Source organism: Dermacentor andersoni, chromosome 2, assembly GCF_023375885.2.
Source record: "Dermacentor andersoni chromosome 2, qqDerAnde1_hic_scaffold, whole genome shotgun sequence".
Classification (NCBI taxonomy): Eukaryota; Metazoa; Arthropoda; class Arachnida; order Ixodida; family Ixodidae; genus Dermacentor; species Dermacentor andersoni.
The window spans coordinates 41,650,925-41,676,081 of NC_092815.1; the positions used below are offsets into that span (position 1 = coordinate 41,650,925).

The 25,157-nt window shown below is 43.3% G+C and overlaps 2 protein-coding genes across 6 annotated transcripts in view; one reads left to right on the top strand and one right to left on the bottom strand.

Annotated features, from left to right (window-relative positions):
* LOC126542394 (uncharacterized) overlaps window positions 1-25,157 on the bottom strand; it is a 71,018-nt gene that overhangs the window by 32,106 nt on the left and 13,755 nt on the right. The window contains exon 1 of one of the 4 annotated variants that reach the window (XM_055077227.2): window positions 16,924-17,597. The exons of 2 other annotated variants lie outside the window; for them this stretch is intronic. In XM_055077227.2, the coding sequence (XP_054933202.1) occupies window positions 16,924-16,929 (6 nt within the window). In that variant the 5' untranslated portion in view covers window positions 16,930-17,597. Of the gene's footprint in view, window positions 1-16,923; window positions 17,598-23,206; window positions 23,296-25,157 lie in introns of those variants that run through there. One more of the 4 variants, XR_008614920.1, reaches the window with a different exon arrangement.
* On the top strand, window positions 1,516-24,770 carry LOC126542393 (uncharacterized). 2 transcript variants are annotated; one of them, XM_050189445.2, is made up of 4 exons: window positions 1,516-2,833; window positions 7,402-7,485; window positions 18,521-18,572; window positions 22,882-24,770. In XM_050189445.2, exons 1-4 carry the CDS (start codon window positions 1,740-1,742, stop codon window positions 23,371-23,373), a joined length of 1,722 nt encoding a protein of 573 aa, XP_050045402.1. In that variant the 5' UTR covers window positions 1,516-1,739; the 3' UTR covers window positions 23,374-24,770. The 2 variants fall into 2 exon arrangements, with proteins under 2 accessions (XP_050045402.1, XP_050045403.1); XM_050189446.2 differs by lacking the exon at window positions 7,402-7,485.

Below are 25,157 nucleotides of genomic sequence, written 5' to 3' on the forward strand. Positions count from 1 at the left end.
GTCTGTCATCACCGTATTGCTCCTCTATATATGCCCCCTTTCTCTCTCTTTCCCATTCCATCTGAACACAGTAGTAGGCTAGGGGGCTATTACCTCAGGCTGACTTCTCTGCGTTTTGCCTAATAAATGCGCACCTAAACGAGTGTTCTCGCATTTCGCTCCCACTGAAATGCGGCCACCGAAGTGGGGATCGAACCCGCAACCTCGAGCTCAGCATGACACTGCGCTACCGCGGCAGGTGCCAGGAGCACCGAGCTATCGGGGCCTTTACGGCTGAACAGGATGAAACCTGATGAAACTTGACGAAACCCAGGAAGATCTGCGTTCCCGTGAGAAATGAGAGTTGTTGCTCACGTAAGAAGCATGTGATGGTTCATGTCGACGCAAAGACATCATATCCACACGTCTGCAGCAGATTTAGCAACATTGCCAATGCCTACTTGATTAATCGTGTTAGGACGTTTCGAGGGTTGTGCACAGGTGCATTAAGTGTGAAAAATATCAAACGAGCGCAAAAAAAAAAAAAAAAAAAGCCATCCCTGCCGTTGCTACAGCGTTTTCCCGCTTTGTCAGGTGTATATTTATGGAGAAGGCGGGTGGAAATAGCCTGCGTGAGAAATCACAATGTCCAGTTAGCTAATTAAAAAAGAATCACTAATTATCATTTTGAATATTTTCTTCAAGGCGGAATTTTTGGCGAGTATATAGCACTTACGTCGTATCAGGTTAAGATTCGTCTCCAAAATCTCCTAAAGGATGTATGCATGACGGTCCAGTAAACGTCATACTTAGCCCACTATCAAAGCTGAAAAAAAAGATGTGTTGCTTAGACGCAGTTGAATGAAGCAGGGCGTTGTATAGGACAAGCATAACGTCTAATTTACACCATACTTTTCACAAATGTAGGGGCATGTGTATGAATTAAGGCTCCCTAACAATGATTTCATTGCACAGAAAAATACGTAATTTCAACGTTCCTAACATTTTTTTCTAAGCAGTGTCTGCTTAGAAAACGTGAATTGGTATCAGCCCTCAGCAGCGAGCGTGCGCACGGCAGAAATTCCGCACGCGCGGCAGCCTAGCCATGACCTCTGGCGTTTTGTGTACCGACTAGTCCTTTTAAAGATGGCGGCACTTGACAAGTATTGGTGGCGCCACAAAAAGTGGCGTATAAAAAATAATTGTGTGACTTACAAAAATGATGTATACCTACTTATTTTCATATATTTTTACATAATTATTGCTTATTGAGTAGCTTTTTAAATAAACTTTTCTTAAAGCATTAAAAACAAGTTTTAAGCGCTAATTAGCTTAAAACGCCTATTATTATAAAAAATAGCTCGTAATAAGTTCAATATAAGTCTAAAAAGAATTTTTAGCACTAATGGAGCGACTAAAGATTATGCTTTTGGTATGTTTGACGTTTCACGCATAAGTCCGCCATTTTTTTGTTAATGCTGGCAACATAAAATATAAATTCCCAGGATGCATTGCAACACATGGTCGCCATTTTTGTTGAGAAGTGGGCTAGGCGAAGTAACACGACGGGACAGTCAGAGTGTTAGTTGCTGTCACGAATTTTTAGCGCCTTGTACGGCGACTTCAATTTGTTTCTTGTGAATGTCAATAATTATAATGGCTGTAAAGTTTAGAGTATTTGGTCCGAGGTAGGATTGGTAAACTATCCACTCGGTGGTGAAAAAAAAAGACAGAAACACTCCCTCTGTCGGGAGGTAATCATGGCCGACAAAATCTGTGGCGATGGCATTGGCAACAGTACTGGAAGACTGTATAACGCCGAAGTAGACTTAATAACACCAACTACAATGTATGGCAGCAGCCCCGGCGAACCGAGGACGTTGGTGCAATCTGTGGATACCGCGGGTCCGAAAAAGAAGCCGACGTCGTTTCAAATCACCAGCGTCACCGTGCAAGGGTCCCGGTTAAGCAACGACGGCGGTGACGAGAGTGCCGACGACTTGGACGAAAGCCACACAGAGGACCTGAGCTCCGACATCCTGGATTGCTCTAAGACGACGGACACGGAGCAGTTGTCACCAACGGAAGACAACACGCCGTCGATAGCGCCGGCGCCGCCCGCCCCCACGGAGGCCGCCACCGAGCCGGTGACGGCGGCGGTCAGTGCTGCGCCCAGCGATCCCGTGCCGTCGGGCGGCCTGGCCGCGGTGACTGTGTCTCCGGCGGTGGTTACCGGTGCTGCGGGCACGCTAACCATAGTGGCCGGCACGCCCGCGGCGCCTAGCACGACGGATGGCCCCATCAACCCTGACCACTGGCAGCGGCGCTTCAAGGTGGTTAAGATCGTCAGCTCGGAGCCGTTCGGCCGAGGACGCTGGCTATGCATGGACTTTGTCGACCCGCCTGCCATGCAGACCGATGCCAAGGCCGGCGAAGAGCGCGACAGCGGCACCGCCGCCGCGGACCTGCCGCCGGCCGTGTCCAACGAGGCAGTGGCCCACGTGTACGAAATTCCCGTCGGCCAGACGTACCCGGCCAACAGCCAACAGAGCGGGCCTCTGTACGGCATCATTTTGCCAGTGTCTGCGGGTGGTCAAGGGGCCTCGCCCTTAAGTGTGCTCCAGCCGATCGCCGAGCAACAGCAGCCGCAGGCGGCAGCAGTGCACGACAAGCCTCCCGCAACGGCTGCCCCGCCGCAGCCGGCGGCGGTGGTAGCACCGGTACCTGAACAACAACCGCAGCATCAACAGCAGCAGCCGCCGCCTGTCGCAGCCGACGCTGCTGCAGCCCAGGCCGTCGAGCCCATTCCCGAGAACGCTACCAACAAGTCAGCCACGGAGGAAGACTCCGAGAGGTTCGTGTACACGTTTGTTGCCCCCGACAATCTCGCGAGGCGCCGCCGGTCACGTCGGCGTGACTCATCCCATCTTCAGCCGTCGCATCTGCGATGCGTAGCGCTAACGTGTGCGAGGTCATCTGCTGATAACGCATGGGTGCTCGCGGTTTCGGTAACTGCACGGCTTGCTGCGGCTCTAGTTACTGAAGGGACGTGCGCCTAGCCGTGCTCACCCAACCAAGACATACCAGCCATACTATCATTCCTTGCCGTTCGTCAAGCTTAGATCTAGACACTGCAGTGATAATCAGATGTTCTTGCATTATTTTATGCTCTTGTGCATCACGGTGGCGATTTCCATATTCGTTAGAATATTTCGAAAATAACCGTCCTCAGGGTTAGCGTGATTTCATCCTTTTCTTGTTTTATTCTTTTTTTTAATAGAGTGTATGTATTGAAGCAGGTGACCTAAAGTATGGCTGCTTGGGAAATTTTTGCCATGGCAATACTGTGAGGTTTTCATTGTTCCAAATTCAGAAGTAGCTCCACCGTGGGGCCAAAGTATGCTAATTGGGGTTGGGAGCGAGAGAGGTAATTGCCACAACAAAAGATATGCACCATTATTTAGTTTGCAATTATGTGAGAAAAGTGAAGTATCAAAATAAGGCTAAACTTAAGGGAGCTGGATATTGCTATTCATACATTTTGTTAAGCCACTTAGGTGTCTGCATTCAGAATAAAAATGTGAGGTGGCCTGTGTTGCTAGTTAGATTACAAGAAGTATCCACGGTAGAAAGCATTGAGATATGGCAACCTAATCTCGGCTTAGCATTGGTTCTTTAGAATTTTCCGATCATTAAAGGAAATGAGGAAACACAATAAGCCCACTAACAGCTTTTCAGAGTGGGAATGGATTTTAGCAAATTGGTGGCATCAGCATAGTAAGAACAGTAGCTGGCAATAAATAATAATAATAGAAAAGGATAACACATCGTAATGCTGGTGATTGTTATATAACACCTAGGTATGTTGACTCCCATAGACAGTATTTCTTTTCCAGTGCAGATAATAAAGTTTTAAGTATTGCATGCCTTATTGCAGGAAGTTAGTGTGTTGAATAGCTGCTAAACTTCTTGATATACTGTGCATGATTTATTTGTGCTTGTTTCTCAGATGGATGCAGTGATGCTAATAAAAAGCATAAAGGCAGCTTTACAAAGACTTGCATAAGCTTTGCAATTGGCTGGTACTCCTCATTTACGAGATGTCACCACTATCATTTTAAGGCACCATTTGTTGTAATGTTAAATGTTTGCATGTGACTGCATTGAGTTCTGCTTTGTAACAGGTTTCTGTGCTTACTCATGACATTAAGATATCTTGCTTATAGTGGCCATCTGTGCTATCAGTTGGCCTACTGGGAACACTGTTCATTTTACACAATTATTAAGTGGGCTGTATACCACACTGCTTCTCTTAAATTGTAGTGTGAAGCGTAACAGAGAACCTTTACGGCATACACATAAGAAATATAAAAAATTCTAAAGGTTTCAATGGTTATCTCATAACTTTGTACTTAGGACTGTGATGGGAAGAAAACATTTTTGTTTCTATAGATTCTCAGTGCTGTCCAAAAAAAAAAAGGATCCATTTAATAATGGATCTTCTAGCCAGCATGAACAAAGGGAAGGATACTAGAAAAAATCAACTTTATAATTGCCAGTGTTATAATGGCTCATAAAGGGTTTGTGTTGATCACACCACCTCATTGGCTTCTGCTTTCGTCATAATGACTACTCTCTTCCTGAAGAATTTAGCAAAAGGGCACTTGCTGTGTCACGACAGAATGGTTTGGGTAACAGCATAGCATTTTTATTCTTCTTTTGTTTTGCTTCTCTTTGCAATTAGCTGAAACAATCTGATGATTGACATGGGGGCATGCATATCGGTGCTTTGCCTAGTCTGACACTATTTCAAAGCAAGACCTCTAGCAGAGCCACTACACTAATTAAGTATAGTTTAGTGACTGATAGTACTGCTATGTGTTGTCTTATTTGGCCACTAGCCGGAAACAGAACTTTGGTGACAGCTCTGCAACCAGTGATTCAAGCTCTGGTGGTGTTGTGGGTTCCTTACACAGGGTGCCAATGGGTTTTGTGGTTTGCATGCTGTGCTGCATGCTCTTCTGATGCTCTTTTGCACTGAATAATGCCATCTGCTAGCTCTTTAGTACATCTTGTTGCCTCAAAAGAACTCATTAAACCTAGCCTTGGAGGCTTGGAAGAATGCTGCATGGTACTGAATGTTTTCTGTGATCCGTATCTTTGTCCTAACATCTGAAGTTGTGCGTAAAGGGATAAAAACCTTAAAGCCGTACCGCGACATACAGGACGTGGTGTTATACGAACACTACAGGCAACAGAAGAAAGTGAGATGGATGACACAGCAGGCTGTGTTGCATTCTGTTTCCTCCAATCATCTGTGCTGTTTGTGTAATCTTGAATCCTAATTGAATGGCCAAACTTTGTACATGCAAGATGTTTGGACTGTCTCACTACATAAAGAAATGGTCAGATCTGTTCATTATGAGAGGCCGTAAATTACCTACCCTTTTTACTTTTTTGTCTTATTCTTTTTTTTTTTTCTGCTTAGAGGAATGCAGAGGGACATCAATAATGTTTGGCTTAGGTGGCTGATTACACTTTCTTCCTATTTCATGTTTAGCAACAGTCTGGTTTACAATGGGAACCTGCATATTGACTTTAGACTCCTCATGCCAGCTTTCTTGTACTATTTTGTTTCCACTAGAGCATACTTGATCAGTTTGGGAGCACATCAGGCATGTGAGCTTCATCAGTATTGTTGGCTGCAATTAAACATTTTGCATGTTGTGGGGCTCGTGTTAATGACTTCATCCGAACAAACCTTCATTCTGAAAGGATGAAGACTCAGTTAAAGTTCATCATTTCAGGTCGACTTCATGCATTCAGGCTAGGCCTCTATTGTAATGTTTAACAGAATGCAAAAATATAGATATTTTGGTGCAAAGCTGGTGACCGGATTAGTTCATTACCCTAACAAATGTGCCTGCACCTGCAGCCCCCTCCTCCATTTTTTTTCTCTGGTAGTTTAACCATTCTTTTAGCAATACTTCAGATTTTGTTGATGTTTTTAAGTCTGCTGCATCTTAGCTCTAAATTAATTTGGCACCATTTCATTATAAGCAGCATAAAATGTACCCTTTCCTACAGCTCAGCCTTCATGTTGGGAAGTAGATTTTGGCCTTTGTGGGCAACCTTTATTGCAAGCAGTAGCTCTACTTGAATATAGCACATTGCGTGGCCATGTTAGGTGATAGCACTGTGTAATCTCCACACTTGGACCATTTCCAGTGGTGAACAGCTTATGATCTATCACTAGTGTGCAGCCTTTGGTGACTGATTCTGACTACATCTTTGCCAACAAGATGTGGACTTATTGCCATGTGTGGACATCAGAACCAACGTCCTAGGTCATCTATCACCAGTAACAACAGGCTGATGCCACTTCACTTGAGCAATGCACTCCATCTTAATCTTCCATTTGAAAAGCCTGCATTAGTCATATGCATTTACATTTGTAATGCTGCGTAGCAATACATATTTGAGGGACATAGCAAATGCTGAATCATTGCCTTTCATTTCGTTTGAAAGTGCATACCTATTAGAAGTGCATATTTTTCATCTTATAATCCTTCACTTCAACCTTAGTTCCATTCTCCCCAAACCCAGCTTTTTAATATGAAAGGGGCTCTTCTGTGGAATAGGCATTTGTATTGTGTATAGAAAAACAGAGTTTGAGAACCTCGGCATTTCTCGCTACTATGGCACACATTTGACTTTAGAAAGCATTGGAACTATTTGACTTGTGGCACTGAAGCTCTCTTTAGCTGCGCAGATAATGTGTGGGAACCTGTTTGCTTTAGCACCACATCATATTCTATGTAACATTTTCGATTTGGCATACGAAACTGAATAAGCGTATGATGGCTGCAAGATATTTAATGAGCATTGTTAGTTGGCCAAACTGCTTGAGGCCTGTTTTCTTGTTTCTTGCATTTGTCGTCCAGGTATGACTGTTTGGATGGAGGAATTGTGGCTGGACTCATTTACTGCCTGCTTGGCGTTGTCTTGCTTGGGCTGTAGTTTTCGGCGGAGTGGGCACAGTGACTTGCTGTCTTGCCTGGAGGTTGCACTTTTCAGCAGCTCTTGTCCAACCTCCACAATGCTGCTGCTTTTGCTTGGCTTTCTGGCTTCCTCTGTTGTGGGTTGTGCAGTGCGAGGGAGGTCCCCCCTCACTCCCTCATTCTCTACAAACTGTCCCCCACTCCATTGCCTGTGGATCGTTTGGTTGCATCTGGCTCTCAAGCTTGGTGAGGTGGTATGTCAACGAGGGGCAGGCCTTGTCGTGCCGAGCTAACCTTTCTTATCTTTTTTTTGTATCTTGTCATCGTGCTTCACAATTTGTCGGCTCTTGTGTGGGCAGTTTTTAAGAGCTGCTGTGACAATCCTTCGTTTCGACCTGAGCGTCTGTGTGTGCTCCTCAAGGTTTCCTGGCCAAGTGGCGAGGGTTCCCTCCCGGTTGCCCTTTGGCAAAGGTGGTCACAAGGCAAAGGTGCATGATTTGCTCCTGTAAGTATCCATGGGTACTAGACTTACCAAGGTGTGTAGCGCGCATGCATGATATTTGTAGCAGCTTCGCTTATGAAGCTGAAGGCATAGGTGAAAGTAGGCATGGGTGATTTCACCAGAAATGAATGTTGCTGTCATGGAGAGGAATTTGCTGAATACCGTTAAGCTCATGCAGCTTTGCAAAGAAGCAAGCAGCCTGGAGCTAACTGTGTTAATTAGTTAATAATTTTTTATTCACAATACTTCAAAGACCCCATAGAATGGGGTTTTACATGAGGCGTGGGTAATATAAGGCTTCTGCAATAATGATTCTGTGTCGGTCTTGAAGTGTGTGGGATTGCTGTGTGTAGGGAGATGTTCCAGTCCTTGGCCATTCATGTGAAAAAGGAAGATGAGCCGTTGTTGCGGGTATACTTTCCAGTGAGAGAAGTGGTCGGACGTCCAATTAGTTGGCATGATGTCACGGCTGTTAGCTGGCTGACCATTATCAAATTTTTGGAAGAGACACAGTCTAGATATTTTAGAACACATTTAAGATAAGGTAGATGAGCTTGACCCTTCTTAGTTGGGAGTATTATGAGGAGGCAAAATTGATGGCAGAATTTTGCACGGATTCAATGGTGTTAATCAGGCTACATTGGTATGGGCCCCATACTGTGCATGCATATTCTTATTTCAGTCTTACAAAGGTTGATTAGGCTAGTAGCTTGACTGAGGGAGGGCACGAGATTAAGTTATGCCTAGGAAAGCTAAGGGTATGGTTAGCACTATTGGTAACATTTAATATTTGTGCAGATAAATCTAAATTGTGACAAGTAGTGATGCCTAGGCATTTAGTAGTCAGTATTCAATATAGTCCCGTTGAGCAAGTATTTATGTGGTTCATAAATTTTGTGGCTGTGGAAGGAAATGGCTGTTGTTTTGTTAATGCTCAATACCATTAGCCAACTTCTGCACCACTCATCAACTTCTTTCATATCATGGTGGAGGGCTAGCATGTCAGTAGGGTCAGTTATCGAATGGTAAATGACGCAGCCATCTGCAAAGAGACAATGCTAGAATAAATCTAATTAGGTGCACTATTAATATATATTAAAGAAAAGAGAGAACTGAGGAATGTGTCCTGGGGGCACCCAGGGCACTAATTGTCCCCCTTGTGCACTTGGGCATTGTTGCGTACTTGAGGAACCTTTTGTTTTTATCCAAACAGAACATATTCTGTATTTCATTTGATCCTTTACTTTGGCCTGAAAGCGGGTTTATTCTGCTTTGCAAGTTTAGATGCCTTATGTAATTTCTATTAGCATCAATGTTTCGAATCATTGCACAATACCTTATGCGCTGTTTCAACTAGGAATTTTTGAGAGTGTCTACTGTTAAGAGAAAACTGGAACTGTCAGTGAATTTTCAGATGAGTCGCTCAGAAAAATTGCCCCTTCCAAGCTAATGAGATAAAAACAAAATTTAAATATTTCCTTGTTGAGCCAAAGAAATCAGTTTCCAATCTCCCAATTTTGAAAACACTGAATTTGTTCAAATGGTTGGGGCAGTATGTGGGACATTTCACACTTGTTTAGGTTTGTGCATTCTCTTGGTCTTAACTATAATTTGCTTCTTATTATAATTAGGGAACCATTGTTTCCCCAAGCGCTGCAGTATGTCAGATAGCCAGGCGATTTTTTGCCAAACTGGTCAGAGAGAACATGGAAAAATTGATTAATGTGAAAACATCAGTGTTTGTAGAAAAACATATCCTGCGAATGCTTCACATAATGTTGTGAATGAATTTGGTGTGGCTCACAAGAGTAAAGTGACAGGGAATTCTAATGCATAAATGTTTCATAATGAAGCATGGCAGTTTGGGTGAGGAGGTGCTGTGTAGAGAGAGTTGTCTGGCTTTATCCTAGACATGAACTTCACAAGGGATGACATTCATTCAGCTTTGTTGCCTTTCACAATGCCATACGAACAAGGCTGCACGTCAGTCATTGTCAAGTTATCCTAGACATACATATTAACGCGATAGCATTAAAGGCACCATGTCGCAGAAAATCTGACGTTGGTGTCCAGCATACCACTTCGACCGTCGTTTCTGGAATAATAATTCCAAATCACGCATACCCAACCATGCAGGCCTTCCCCGTAGCGCAAAGAAGTTATTGAACTATGATAGCGTCGGATTGTAATTTGAATATACGAGAAAACATAATTCTGTTACGCAGAAACTCAAACACAAACCCCTTTTAATGCAATAGCGTTTTCCAGCTGCCGTTTGAGGTAAAAAAAAAGAACCACAAAGCTTATTTTGTGCATAGCACTAGCCGCCAGCGTTTTCCGGTAAGCGTTACGGTTACATAAGCTGCAGTTGCCGGGAAGGGATCTTTAAATGCTATTGCATTCTACTCTTAAAGGTGAAGCTTAAACATTCTCCAAATTTTTTTTATTATCATTCATTCATCATTCGTAAGTGGGGGTCATGTTTCTCAAGCACTTGCAAAGGGGTTCAAAGCTGGGCTGATTACTTTTAATCAACTACTTTTAATCAACATAACGAACAGTGTAGACAACAGAACAAAAATAAAATATAGAATGCATGGCAAATAGATTTATTTATTTTGCAGAGACTGCACCTGTTCAAATCTGAAATTTGTTTGCTTTTATCACTTCCTTTAGCACAAAGTAGCTTTCTCAACCACTTATGTGTGTTATTTCTCTGTCTACTTTCTTATTTCTAATTTTCATTTGTATTTTTCAGCTTCTCTGAACTGGAAACATCACAATGCAACACAAATTAAGTTTACTAAAGAAATAGTACTCCTATAACATTATGCACATACTTATTTATATACAGAGCTTATGCTTTGTCAGTAAGCAGTACTTTTAAGACAAAAGTGCTCATTGTTATCTTTAGAATTGCAATGAAACATGGCCACAGTTTTTGTTTCACCTCCTTGGGATCTGTGTGTAGGATTAATTTTCACGTGCGTACTGGCTTGTCAAAATGTTAATCAGCCTTATCCTGCCAAAAAAGTTTTCCGTTATTGTTCCAGTGCTGTATGGGGCTGCCATCCTAGAATACAGCGTGAAACTAATAGGGCGAGCTGTATTCTCGTAAACTACTAAAGGCAGTCATAGTCAAAGCGGATAAAGTGCAACCTGAAATAACGATTCGTAAAATTTTGTGGACAACAATATGTGCAATAGGCTAACATGTCATAAGTAAAATATAGAAACGTGGTGAGCCAAAACAAGCTCTCTGGCCCATTACGGGAACAATTATAGCAAAAGTGTTTCAATGGCAGCAGAGAGTGAAAGAACAGACACCTCTGCAGAGAGAAATATTTTTGGAGCAAGAGTTTGCGGTGGCACTTATTTATTTATTTATTCATACCTCAAATACCTCATTTGGGGTTTTACATGAGGGGTGGGCATATTTAGGTCATATTTTCAGTGAATGCCTTGAACGATGAATGACTGGGGTGGTGCATTACTTCAGCAGGTAGATGATTCCAGTCTTTCACTGTATCCTAAGTGTCTCGATAAATGCAACTTAAAGCATATGTTTAGAAAATGTTTCCCGGGTGCACAGATTACCTGTTAAACCAGCATGATGACACACAGTCACTCCATCCTTAATTCTATATTCAAGGGTGTAACCCTTGAATATAGCAAGTACAGTTTAGAGTTGAAGCACACACCGTGCATATATATATATTCTTTAACTTCAGTGGGAATATGCTAAGCAGAATTTTTATACCATATATTGTAATAGTTATCTATATTTCCTTGAGATAGCAGCAACCACTTTAGGAAACTTGTTTATTTTGAACTAATGAAAATTGCTTAAACTTTCTTTTTTTAAATTGTGAGCAGCCTGGAACGCACTTACTAAGCATCATCCTACTATAAGCACACACGTGTCGATACATGTTTAGAACATTGTTTATTTTCTTAGTAACAATAATTAATATTCTTACAATGTTAACATAAGTATTGTTGTTAGAAGAGAGTTTTACCTTGCTTGCAAAAGTTGTGCCATTTGCACATTACTGGGTTAGAGGAGCCGTGAATGGCATCATCAAAGCTGATAGCGGCATCTTTTGAAGATTTATCCATCAACAATGTGTTTGAAAAATGTGTGTGTGTGTCAATGTTATCGGTGAAGGAAAATAATAAAAGTACTGCACCTTTGAACACTTTACACCAGCAGTTGAATGGAAGATGTGAGTCGTTGCAGTGTCAGCTTTGCATGCTCTCTGACTAAGCTGCGTTTCATCAGGTGTCGCTATCAGCGTTGTTGCCTTACACCTCTTTAGTAACCCTGTATTCCACAAATGCTAGTACATTTACAGACAAACTAAAATTATCTCTTGGCTCCATGCAGGCCTCTTGTCAATGTGCAATTCAACTGTCAGTACTTTATACAATATAATGTAGATCAGCATTCTGCAGTTTTCCTTATAAATACATAAGGGCAAAATGTAAAGGGGTGGTTACTGTATTACATTAAAATTCACCATGATGATATAACAGATACAGTGGAATGATTGCTGAAGGGCACTGTGCAAACTTTCATATTCATAAATTCCTGTTTTAGTAATGTAGGTGGAAATATGAAATGGCCACATACTTAAAGAGACACTAAAGTGAAAAATGATTTCTTCTACATCAGTAAATTGCCATTCTACAACACCAAAAACACAACTCTTACAATGATAAGACGTTTGGTAAGCCAGAAAAAGCGCAAGAACGAATTACGGGTGGCGACACTTACTTAAGTTCCCGCACCTGGGGGCTGCGACGTCTTGGATTTTGATGGCATCTTCTAGGGCTTACTAATTATATATAGCGGTACTGATTGACTACACTGTGTTCTAAAGGAACCAAATATTAAACATGGCAAGCTTCGGGAACTTTTACTCGGCCAACGCGGCCCAAATGCGAAAACATACTTTGGAATCCCTGACGTCACGCTGACGTACCGGCGCTGGAGTTTCGGCACGAAATTCAAATACTGATACTTGGACCTTCATTTTCTCATCTAATAATCAAACTATTGTTTTTTTTTAAATGACTGCCTGCAGGGTTCTCAAACAATGCTGCATAAGTCTGAACTGATTTATTGTTTCGCTTTAGTGTCCCCTTAATGAAGGCTCAGCTGCACATGAAAAAAAAATAATGTTTATCCTAGGCGCAGACTACGGGGCGGGGGAGTATCTTCGGGGCCTGAGCCCCCTCCGAAGTTTTCCGGTGGGGGCAGAGCCCCCCTCCCCTCCCTAAAGTGTCATTAATAGAGTTCTGTTACCTACATCATTTGAGGTTTCTTTTGAGTTGCCTCCAGCTTTTCACCTAAAATTTTATTGTGGCTAAAAGCTTACTGCATCACTGTTCGTGCGGACGTGCACATCGTTTAATTCATACTTTCGCTTTATTCCTGCGAATCCTGGCAGTATGAGGACAAGCGCATTAGAAACACCAGCGGTGGCTACCTCATTCGTAATTTTTCACTTCAGCATTTTTTTTTTTTCAATTTCCACAATGAACACCATGCACAGACACAGGACAAAGTTCTTTATAAGGAGGTAGCCAACTAACAGTTATTTCTAATGGTACGGATAGCCTATGCCTAGAGAATAAATATGTTGCTGTATGTTCACCTCAGATTGCTTTGCATGCTCTTTTTTTGACCCTGAAAAAAAAGAACTAACTTGCAGGCTTCAGAGTCCACTTAGGCAGAGTCCTTTATCAACGGCATGTGAAATGCACATGAATTATGTGTGTATCAATATTGCTTCTCTTTGCAGTAAAGAATGCTAACGACTTATGAAGGAAAAAAAAAACTTCTAATAATGCACAACATTTAATAGGAATGGAAACATCGCCACTTGCATGTACAGGTCATAAATATATATAATTCACTTAGTAACCGAAATGAGGCCAAGCCAAATTCACTCGAAATCAGTCAATAGCAGTCATGCAAAGCAGCGCTTATACTTGGACTCGCACAAGAGGCTGCAGCTTCATCACAAAGGCGAAGCAGTATTGATACCGTAGTATCAGACAGTTACACAAGGGAAGGTTCTTACTGATTAAGGGCTGCACCTGTGTAAGGGTCGCACCCCCAACTTGATTTCCAATATTTAAAAAAAATATCCTACCAAGAAGCAGTCACGTTCGGTGTGCTGGCTCCGATCGCGCTCAAACGAATTTTCGCGTACAGCATACTTTTTTGCGTCGCTTCTAGACAGTGAGAGGAGGCAATCGTGATGGTTTACAGCAGATTTCATACACGTAGTTGGAGAAATTAGATCAAATGGCCTGGTCCCATGTAAGACTGGTTAAAATCGGGACAAGAAAGTGCAACTTTTACACGAGTCTATATGTGACTTATACCAGCCATATAAATTGTAGTAAATCTTCATTTACTGATTGGAATAACAAGCATAGTGTAATGCAGAAACCCTGCAAAGCTGTAAATATCTCGCTGGATGACCACGAACACTCGCTGTCACAACACTGGCATTATGAAGAACGCCAGCAGTGGGGGCGAACGGCTCGACCAACAGCACAATTCACCGCTACTCCGAAAATTAGATTCATCCGCATCATCTGCCTATTTTTATGTCCACTACAGGGCGGCCTCTGTCAGTGATATCCAATTACCTTTGTTTAACGTAGACTGCGTGATCTGCAATACTAGAAGTGCGGAAAGACAGCCTGGGAAGGAAAACAGCTTGCATGAAGTTAGCCGCCACGCCTGCTTGCCCTTTATCATTGCATCCGCCAATGATTACTAACAATTAGGTACAGCATGTGAGCCGCCTAAGTGTCCGCTGCACACAGTCATTTGCAGCTATGGCAGGGCTAGAGTAGAAGACATGCGCTCTCTTTCCCAAGTGCGCTTTTGATCACGTGAGCTCCAACCAACTAGAATATTGAGCGCATGGAAAGATAATTCACATCAAGCCGCCATGCTTTTCGGCTCACTGTTACATGCTTTCTCTTGCACCCACAGTATATGGGTCACTCAGTCATGTGGCTTTTTGACTTTATATGGAACATCACGGCGTTGACGACATCAAAAATTTACCTTGAGTGTCGATATAGTTGCTATCGCAATGAAACGAGAAATAGACAACATGTGTCGAGCCCGCTTCTACCGCGAATACACATGCCACAATGTGCACTGGCTAGAAACACAGCATGAGCCCCCAACAACGAAGACAACAGTGGGCACATCGATTATCGGTACTTTGCCAGGGCCTGTCTGAAGCTGAGAAGGAAGCGTACTTTCCACCACTAAGCACCAGTGGAAACATTACGGTAGGCATACGGGGAGACAGCGCAAAAGGCCTTACATCGATTTTTTTCATGGATGTGTATTTGTGCAACTTAGTACGCAAGAAACACATGTATCTCCCTAACATGTTTAACTGAATCCACTTGTTGCATGGCTCATCGGAGAGACACCAGTTTCTTGGTGGTGCGAGGGCACACGGGCTGTGATATTGAACTGTCTCCTGCTGTGAGGTCTTGTAGATACTTATATAAGGCCGCCACTTAAGTGAACAATTCTTTGATATATGGGTGGGGTTCAGAAAGCTGCACACCCCCTCCCCCCCCCCCCTCCCCCCGGAAAAATGAAAACTTTCCACCTATGATGTTGACAGCTTAGGTGAAAAAATTGTGAAATGTACAAGTGTGTATGACAAATCGTACATTGTGGTAAGCTCTTGTAGTTACCAGAGCTTAAAAACAGTTTGCAAACTTGCAGTAATTGTTAAGTACATTGCAGTGCACATTTTTATGCTGTTCACCCATTAACCCCTTCACCAATATCTCTTCCTTTCTTGTGGCCACCTTTTCATGTGACACATTCCTTGATAGCTCATGCATTCATGTACGTCATCTTCACCTTTAGATAGCATTTTAGCCCGTGTTTGTCCTTAGTCTTTACATTAGTGACGTTGCGTCAAATATATGGTGCCTTTTACTTTGTTTCACATCAAGCAGCTCCGCATTTCCTCATATGGCCACTTCACACTAGTGGAGAGGTGACTATGATATAGCAGATGCTACCATTACATAATGTTGTCTCTACTTGTTCAAGCACTTGTGGACGCCACATGCTTGCAGTTTACTCAGTTAATTTCCAGTCCGGGATTTGGGAGCTGCGGGTTAGATTCTGGCTCTGTAATACAGATTTCCCATGCTTACCTCTCTAATCGCCATGGGCAGACTAATTTGAAGTGAGGACATGTGCAAGATGTACCCAAGGTTTTGCAGTAACTCATTCTGGAATTTGATTGGTGCTTGGCATTCATGCAAGGGCAATTTTAAATGCATTGGTACGCATTACCTAGCACCATCAGCTCTGCTCTGGGCCATCATGAGATGGTGTTCCATAAGCATCACCTCTTAATAAAGAAATGCAGCAAGTTTCTTTGATGTTTTCCAGAGCATAGAAAGAGAAAAGTTCGTTGAAGCCGATTCATCGCTGTAGTTTACTTTGCAGTGTAATTCCAAGGCATGAAAGCTTTTCTGGGTCATTACAGGGAACTGGTATTTTTGCTGTGCATAAAGTAATAGCTGATGCATTCCACACGTTCTAGTACTTGTCAGACAGAATCCAGGTTAGGCAAATAAATTATTGGCAAGGCAACATTTAAATTTATTTGCTGACATAATTTTGGTGCTCTATTGAGCATAGATGTTTGCGAATCCATGTCAGTGCTTTCTGGACTGACGCTGTGACTCTTTGTGTCAAATGGTAGCAAGCTTTAGTGTTTGCTTTCGTGAACTTAGTACTTAAACTCTGAAATGGAATGTTTTTTTTTTAATGTTTCGCTTTCTTTCTAGAAATGTCTGACTACATGAAAGGTGCTAACAAAAGCCCAGCCATGCTCGAAATGTATGGCTGTGTACTCAATTCCTAGCTGCACTTGCTTAAAGTGATATTAATTGCTAGGTTATTCTAAATTAGCCGTTGCCCTAGATTAGCCAATAAGCACAAGAGCCAGCATGATAGACCAAAGAACTTGTTCAATTTCAGTGCCATCCATTAGTTACTGAGGGCTGCAATGCTTATATTACGACCTTTGATCTTTCTTTTGTGTCTTTGGTATGAAAAAAAAGTTTTTCACTTTCTTATGACCATTGTTATTTGCACTATGTAGTCATGTTATTTCACTGTGTAGTCGTATTCACGACCTTGTGTGTAGGCTTTAGTTATTCATCTCGGCTAGATGTGCACTGTGTAGTTGCTTGCTAGCCAGATGTATAAAATTACAAGGCGGAACCAGTCAGTGTGCCTCGGGGCATACACATGGATCGAGCAAAGTTAGTGTACGATTTTGAAGCCATAGTCTGCGCTGACCTTCACCTAACTACTCATGCAAAAATCTGTTGTCAACCAATTTAAGACCAATCCATACTGACATTCATAGTCGGTCATAGCTCAGTAGCTGGGTCGCCTTCACATCGACTTTTCGGTAGATGGTCGTAACACCCTTGCGTCAGGCTTTCCTGTGACGTTCGGTAGTGCTCGTCGGTAAAAAGAAAAAAAGAAGAAAGTACGCAGTGGAATGTGACAGCCAGCCGCATATGTTTGTGGAGTGAAGTCCCGTGTTGCCACACTCGGTCTTCGTGCGCCGCTGTTTCGTCGTTCCACGTGCAGGGAGCAGCTTGTTTACGGTTGCCGAGGGAGGAGTAGGGAGGGTTGTGCGCCTCGCTCCTGGCTTCTTTCTCGCCCCTCGCCCTGCTGCTGTAGCGGTGGAGGAGGCAGGCGGCAGCTGCTCGTCTCTCTTTCTCGACTACGTCTCCTCCGCCCCGGCTGGGAACCGGATCGAACCGGAGCGCCGGTGGCAGCAGCAGTAGCATTTCATCAAGTCCGTTCGCTGCGGCAATGGTCCCTGCTGGCGCTCTTGTGGCACTGCTCACGTCTCTCTTCGTTTATTCCCCGTACCCGCTGCGACGGCGGTCTGCTGGTTGACACAGCGGCGACCCCGAACATTTGATAGCCTGTCGCCGATTGGGAGTTGCGCGTGCCAGCAACGTGTTTAACGTGGGTCGGGTCTTTCATTCGGAGGAGGAACACGGCGCTTGAACCTCGAATGAGCCGCGGCGAAGTGGTCTCGGCGGCGGTGGCGGCCCCGTTCGCAGCGGGGTATCTGGCCGCTGATCCGGTGTACAGCATCGTTCGCCAATTCATTCGGTAAGCGCTGCTGCCCGGCGAGGTTTCTTACCTTGCTTATCGCGCGCGGGTTCCTCCTCCTCGCCTTCCGCTCTCGCTGCGGGGCGTGCGGTTTTTGCTCTCAGCCCGCGGCTGAGCAGCTGTGGATAGCGGCTCTTTCGTATCCACACACCAGCGCAGCAGTTTCGTTTAGAAATTGCGCCTCGTTCGTCTGCAATGGCTAGGAACGCACCTTTACGGTACTCCCGACGCGCGCTGGGAAGTTGTCAAAAGGGCGAATTAGGCTACTGCGATTACCTGTGGCCGTGTCGTGCGGCGTTTTACAATTGCTTGTGCTGTTATTTAAGCTGCGTGCAACCCACGGAGCGCGCCCTGTTTGTTCACGCCCTCATCTGTAGCAGTGATATGTGCATTTAATTCAGTACTTAGCAAGTCCTCGACCCTTGTTTCGAGCTTTGCAACGCTTGCAGATAATCGAGTTAGTATGTCCCGCGTGAGTCGCCGTCGTATCTTTAGGTAAAGCTTTGCAATGTTTATGCAGATAAATTCTGTGATACCGAACTGCTTTTGCGCCGCATTCCTTAGCAGCAGTCAGGCAGTATCCTTTTGTGGGACCTTTACCAGAAACATGCTTGTTCTATTTTAAATATGACGTTTGTTAGCTGTAAGAGACACTTAATTAGTAAGGATTTCAGCAGGGGGCATGACTCATACTGTTTATGGGATCGTAATCATATGAAAAGTTTGCACTTGCTTGCATGTTAGCTTTTACTTACTTTTTTAAAAATGTCTGCTCTTTGAAAGCAAGCAGTATTGTGCTGATGCATTTGTCTTTTCCCGCAGCACGTCGGCTGGGAGCACGGTGGCAATCGACAACAAAATTGAGCAGGCCATGGTAAGCTGAACTCTCTGGAGCGAAGTGTCAGGAGAACTATTGCCAGTCACTGTGTATTGGAGAGTGACACTTACTTTATACCCTTTCGTTTCTTTCAAAGCTTTACTATTTAGAGTTGTCTTCACTGCATAGCACTTGTGTTTGAGGGAGACAGGCAAGTTCAGATGCAATGCTTGTAATTATCCTCGCTCTTGTAAATGCCTTGAGAACTTTATAGAGCTGTTGGTTTGCATTGCAATTTCTTAGCATCTTTGTGGCATGCGATGCTTCTCGCATGAAGTGAAACAAAATGCTTTGTTTTACGGCTCCACAGCATTTTGCTGTCCTTATGGCAGTAGACCACCATTTGAAATGTCTTTACACCAAACATTTATTACATTTTTGTAGCTTCAATACACATATGCTGAGAATTGTGCTCGCTATGAGTTAAGCTGGTGTCCACAAATGGCAGAAGTTGCTGAGGATGCTAGACTATCTTAGACATAATCTATAGCATCATCCTTAAAGGTAGACTCTGATTACTGTGTCATTCCGCGGTTGAGCATGAAGTCATGGATTTGTTCCCTTGCCATGGCAGTTGCACTGCACTGAGTGCAAAATGTAGCAATACCCATTCATTGATTTCATCGCACACGTAAAGGAAAAAGGGTGGGGGCGTTGCCTCTGGTTGTCAAAATTGGCTCAAAATCCTCCTCTTTGGTCTCTTCACACATAGCACTGGTTTGGCTTAAGGATGTAAAACTGTTATTAAATAATTGGCATCACAAGAAGTACAGCACACACTTTTAAATCTTTCCTTATAGCTAGAAATGTGCTCATTTTCGGTGCTTTTATATTTAAACCTTCTATTTCAAGACGTGGCAATCTCAATATGTATCCACGATGCATAAAATTATAGCCTGATCACTGGTGCTTCGGATAGATGTATAGTAGTAATAATTGCTCAGACTTTCAGAATTCTTATGTGGCACATCAAAGAAGCACCTCAAGGAACACTTTTGTTATTTTATAATTTGTTGTTTTTAGCAAAATAAAACCTCGTTCATATGTTATGAAAATAAGCCTCGAAAAAATGTATTAACCGGGAAAACGCACGATCCCATAACACAACTATTGTTCACATCTACGTAATGCGAAGCGTAACGCGGATCGTTGTCGCAAGAGACACCGACGCGCGTTGACCTGGTGGTGCTCCGGCGGCCCGAGGCGTGTTATGTTGTTTTCCTATTGTGTGGTGTTTTAAAAGGTCTACGGGAAACCGAAACGAAATCGAGATGGTGGGTGACGTCAGATGCCGTCGAAGCGAAACGTGATGCCCACACATCGCGCCGGCTGCAGAAGGGAACGGCAGCGCGTTTGGATTATCACCTACTAAGCGCGTGCAGTAGGCTATCAGTGGCACTGCACACCACGCATGAAGATGCTTATCGCAATAGGTTTGGCGGCGATAGCTGTGAATGCGGCGTGCGACGACCCGGGCGGAGATTTACTGGTACCGGAATAAGGAACTGCGCGCGCCGTCGCGCGCCGTCGTTTTCACGTGAGACGGGCGGCTATATACTGTTCTCGATCGCGCGCGCATCGCGCCTTTTCTTGTTTACATGCGATCTAGCGGTCGGAAAACGTATACGATCGCAGTCTGCAGCAAGGAACGGTGGCGCGTTTCGGTTATCGCCTATTAAAAGCTTGGCTACGCTTCCAATGGCATCACGCGTTGTGAAAGAGATAGGCGAAGATGCTTATCACAATAGGATTGGCGGTGATAGCTGTGAATCTGCGTGCGACGACCCCGGAGATTTGCTGGTACCGAAATACCGCGCCAGCGTTTTCACGTGAATCGCTGCCGCGGCGGGCAGCTGTATACTGTTCTCGATCGCGCGCGCGTCGCGCATTTTCTTGTTTACATGGGATCTAGCGACTGGAAAACGTATCATACGGTCGCAGTATGGCAACGTATTGAACGTTGGTGCCAAAAAATCGTGTTTTCAGAGAACGTATGAAGCAGTAAAAAATGAGCGTAACTCTATTGCGGCATTTTTGTATTCTCGATTGGGAACGTTGGCGAACGTTGCGCCAGATAAACGTAAAGGGAACCTGTCAACGAGGTTCTACAGTGTTAGTACTGAGAGTAAAGAAATCAAAAATATGCAAAATATGCACCTGACTCCTAGTTCCCAAATTTTGTCAGATCATGCAAAAAAATTAATCCAAGGTTTGTTGGCATCACTACTAGCCATAGTGATGCCTGTGCTGTGCAGGAACGGAGTAGCTTTGCAAATGTGAAAACAGGTAAGTTCCTATTGTGCAGAGAATGTTTGCTTTTACTCATTGCAGCAGGCACCTGGTTCGTATTTTACTGCATTCTTTAGGCTCGCAAAGGTCAGGGAGCATGCAGAAGCTTCCACATGCTTGGTTATTCTGTTCAATCAGCTTTTCCACGCAAGCAAGGTGGCCTAGTGTGCATTCAACTAGCGCTCGGGCCTCCACATGATTTGTTCAGTTCCTGTACAGTGTTGTGCAGTAGTGTGGAATGTTGTTCAATACTGTTCAATTGTGAATAAGGGCACATGCTCTGGCAGTGTTCATAATGTAAGATTTTAGACTGCTAGTTAGGCTTTGGTTGAAGGCTGCTCTGAAATCGACTGTGTGCTCTTATGTGAACTAAAACCCCACACAACAGGAAGGATTGCTTGTAATAATTTGTACATATGCTGTCTAAACATTGATGGGTAAAAGCAACCCACGGTGGGAAAAATCAAGTTCCACTTGATATTAGTCAAACACAATTATTAAATAAATAAGCACTCACGGGCATCTACCTTTGTTTGAGACATTGTTAAAATACCCTTGAGTTTGGATTGGAAAATTAGACAACTTAAGCTCATTGCCTTTACTGCTGCTGTCATTTAAAAATTATGTTGCCGACTTGACCAAAGTGAAATTTACATTGTTTTAGTGAGGAAGTGCTAGGAGCACTGGACGCTAGTTTCTACAATACTTCCAGTGTTGTCTTGTTTTTCCACACTCGCCAGTCTGCCAAAAATGGTCAGATGTGACAAATATTTAAAGTTCAGTTGTCATTTCAGACTGTTTGACGTTGCTAGTAGAAGAATTCCAACATAAATGTTAAACAGCTCCTAGAAAAACTTTCGATCAAGTTGATAGTTTTGTATAGGCATGGTAACGAAAGAGTGAATGTATGCATAGATATCGTTCAAGTATGGGCACCAGAAAGTTATAAACTCATGATATTTGTATCATGAGCCCAGCCTTCTTTCTGGAACTTGGGAGTGTTTTCTAAATCTGAATATCTGCACCATTGCTGTTTAATGAAATTTCGTGTTTTCATCTTCCTCAGCTTACAATGTTACGATAGCTTTATCATCTCTGGTGTATCTGCTGGCAGCGACTTTCTGACTGGTATAGTGCTGCTGAGCACAAGGTTGCAGGTTTGATTCTCCCAGGTGAGGTGGCCACACTCCGATGAGAAGCAATGGAAAAATGTTTTAAATCTTTGTGTACCAAGCTTTTGATGCATTTTAAAGAACTCCATGTGGCCAAAATTAATTTTGTGCCCCTGCTACATCTCTATGCTACACAGCATTGCTGCCCGATTGCAGCTTTGGGACATGAAATCCCATATTTCATTTTCACTGTATTTCTGATGTGATGCTTTGGGATATAAATTTTGGCGTATCGAATTCTCAACGTCAGAATTTCTTCATCAATATTATAATTATTCTTTTTTATTATTTCTGCTATGCACTAAAGAATTCATTTTGGCAAGATTTGCATATATCAGCAGGTTCTGAAGATGCTTAATGGGCAGGTAGAAAAACTTGCTATTTCCGCACATGGACTCTAAATAAAGATTCTGTTTACCACTAGGAGTAACTAATATATTTAAAAGAAGCAAAATTTGCACTATAGTATTATGTGGCTTCAGAGCAACTACTGATAGCTGCTTCTGACAGCATGACATTAACCGATATGACCATAGGGCTGTTCTTCACAAGTTTATTGGGCTCACAGATGTCGACAACTCTGCATACCTTGAAGTCAGTGATAAGTTCTTGTCTCATGGATAGAGGGCCCCTATGTATATACCTATACCTATACACCTATACTGGTGTAGATTCACTGGAATGAGCATGTGGTTTTTCTTGCTTATCAGTACTGCCGAGTTTATTAGCTGGACACTGGAGACAGCATACTGCATCACACTTTAAACTGTGCACTTTTGCATTGTTTCCATTTTACGCACGAGTAACTACTGGCTCTTACTGTTTGCATTCTTGCTTTCGTGAAGGACTTAGTCAAGAGCCACCTCATGTTTGCTGTGCGTGAGGAAGTGGATGTGCTTAAAGAAAAGATAACGGAGCTGCTGGACCGGATAGCTCAGCTGGAGTATGAAAATGGTATCCTGCGTGCTGGTGCTTCGCCGGAGACCCTGAGCCTACTGGCTCAGTCTGCACAGCAAGCAGTGCCCGTGTCCCAGCCACAGTTGCCTCAGCCACAGCAGACGATAGCGGCAGTGGCCGCAGCGGTGGCCCAGCCGGTTGTGGTGCCACCACAGCAGCAGCAGCAGGCCCCTGTTGCGCCAGTGCAACCTGTAGCCATGCAGCCAGTGCCAGTGCAGCCACAAGTTCCACAGCTGGTTACGGTTGTCCAGCAGCCACAGCAGCTGACGCATCAGCAGCCACAGCCTTCACAACCTGTGCAGCTGCAGCACCAGCCCCAATTACCGCAGCAGCAGCAGCAGCAACAAAAACAACCCTTGCAACAGCCGCCACCCACGTAGCTTCCGTGTTAGTTGTACATAGAACAGTTTAATCGGGAAAGCACCACTCCGTGGGACAAAAAGGGATGCAAGACAAGGAAGGACCAGTGTGCTTCGTGCATGAAGTGTCTTAGGTGTACATAGACAGTGTGGCTTTCTCTCATTCTTTTTTTTTTCCACAAGTGAACTGGTGGGGTGGAATAGTGACGACCAACCTAGTTAGCCAGTCCCTGTTGCCTTCTCTCTGGGAAGAAGTATGAGGCGCTGTGATGAAAAAGTTCTGTGGCGTTTCTCTCTCTGCGCCCTTCCCCTGTCTCGCTGCATTTTTTAATTTTTTCACCTTCCTCAGCCTTGTCGTGCCTCTGTCTCTCATGTGTTAAGGAAAACTATAGTCGTCACTGTCTTTGCCACGTTTCTTTTTTTTACACAAAGTACTTTTTGCTCATCTTGGTGGTGCTAGCACCCCTGAGTCATTGCTTTATTACTTTTTTTTTGCTTTGTCCTTTGTTGTTATGTAAAGAAAAGCAAAGTCTGGTCACATGCAGCTTGTGTCCCAAGTGTGTGGTATATATATATATACATATATATATATACATGCATATATGTTTGTGTGCGTGCCGAATCGGCTTGAGACGATTGAGATGTCAGCATGTTTTGGAATGCTCACAGCAGTCAGTTACATGTGGTGCGACTGATTGGACTAATGTTTCTAGATAAGTGACAGAAAAACTGACACCGGCACCCTTTCTGGAAAGGTGTGTGCAGGTTAGGCTTGTTGTAGCTTCTCAGTAATATAAGGACTGAAGAAAAAAAAAGCATCCTGTTAACGAGCAGTTCCTATCCTCCTGTCGTTTTAGAATCTTCTGACCCAACTGCATATAGTGTACTCAGCATGGGTTGTGTCCATTCCTTTCCCACTAAGTTTTGACAGATGGAATTTCTTGTTGAGCTCTCTGCGAGCTTTAGTAAAGTCGGCAATTTCGCTTCAGTGAAAAAGACTAATGGGAATGCACTTTTAGCGAGTTTTACTCTGTTTTGGTTTAATGTGCAGACTCGTTAAAGCATTGAAACCCCCTTCCCGTCCTTTATTTTACATTTGGGAAGTCTAGATATTTTTTTCTCCAACTGGTATCTTTGACATGGTTGCTCTTGTAATGCCTGTATATAGGATGCAAAAGTGAATAATTTATATGGCATTTCTACTGCTGTATTTGGGCAACTTTCTATGCCTGGGTCAATAAAATGCATATTTTTGTTAGGGATGAGACAAAAAACAATTGGCTATGCTGGTATACTCGGCTCTCCGATTTCTATCAACATATAGGGTTATCTGTGTGTGATGCTTTTTTACATATTTATTAGTTTTAATCAGCTGCTGCAGTTCAAAAAAAAAAAAAATTAAAGTGCTTTGAATAATGCCTTCTGTCCAAGTCTCATTTGTGCTGCTGCTACACCGAGCTTTTTTTACCTGCACTTAAGGGACGCCTAAGAGAAACACCAAATCAGCTTAGATTGGCAAAGTATTCAAGAATTCTATTTTCGTTAATATTGCAGAAACAAGTTCCTTGTTTGTAATAAGTTCATTGCGGTAATAAGTTCCTTGTTTCAAGTTTTGTGCCAGAACCCCATGGCCGATACCTCAGTTTGACGTCACAGATTTCAAAGTATTTATTCAGAAGTTGGTCGTTGTGGCTCAGTAAAAGTACGACTTTCCAAGTTTAGTCTTTTAGTTTTTCAGAATACAGTGTAGTACATTTTGACCGATAAATGTTTTACTAGGCTCGAGCAGACAATCTCTAAAAATC

Coding starts and splice junctions, on each gene's coding strand:
- LOC126542393 (XM_050189445.2), top strand. CDS start 1,740: ATGGCCGACAAAATCTGTGGCGATGGCATTGGCAACAGTACTGGAAGA. Junction 2,834..7,401: donor ACGGAGGAAGACTCCGAGAG/GTTCGTGTACAC, acceptor GTGCTCCTCAAG/GTTTCCTGGCCAAGTGGCGA. Junction 7,486..18,520: donor AAGGTGCATGATTTGCTCCT/GTAAGTATCCAT, acceptor CTTTTCCCGCAG/CACGTCGGCTGGGAGCACGG.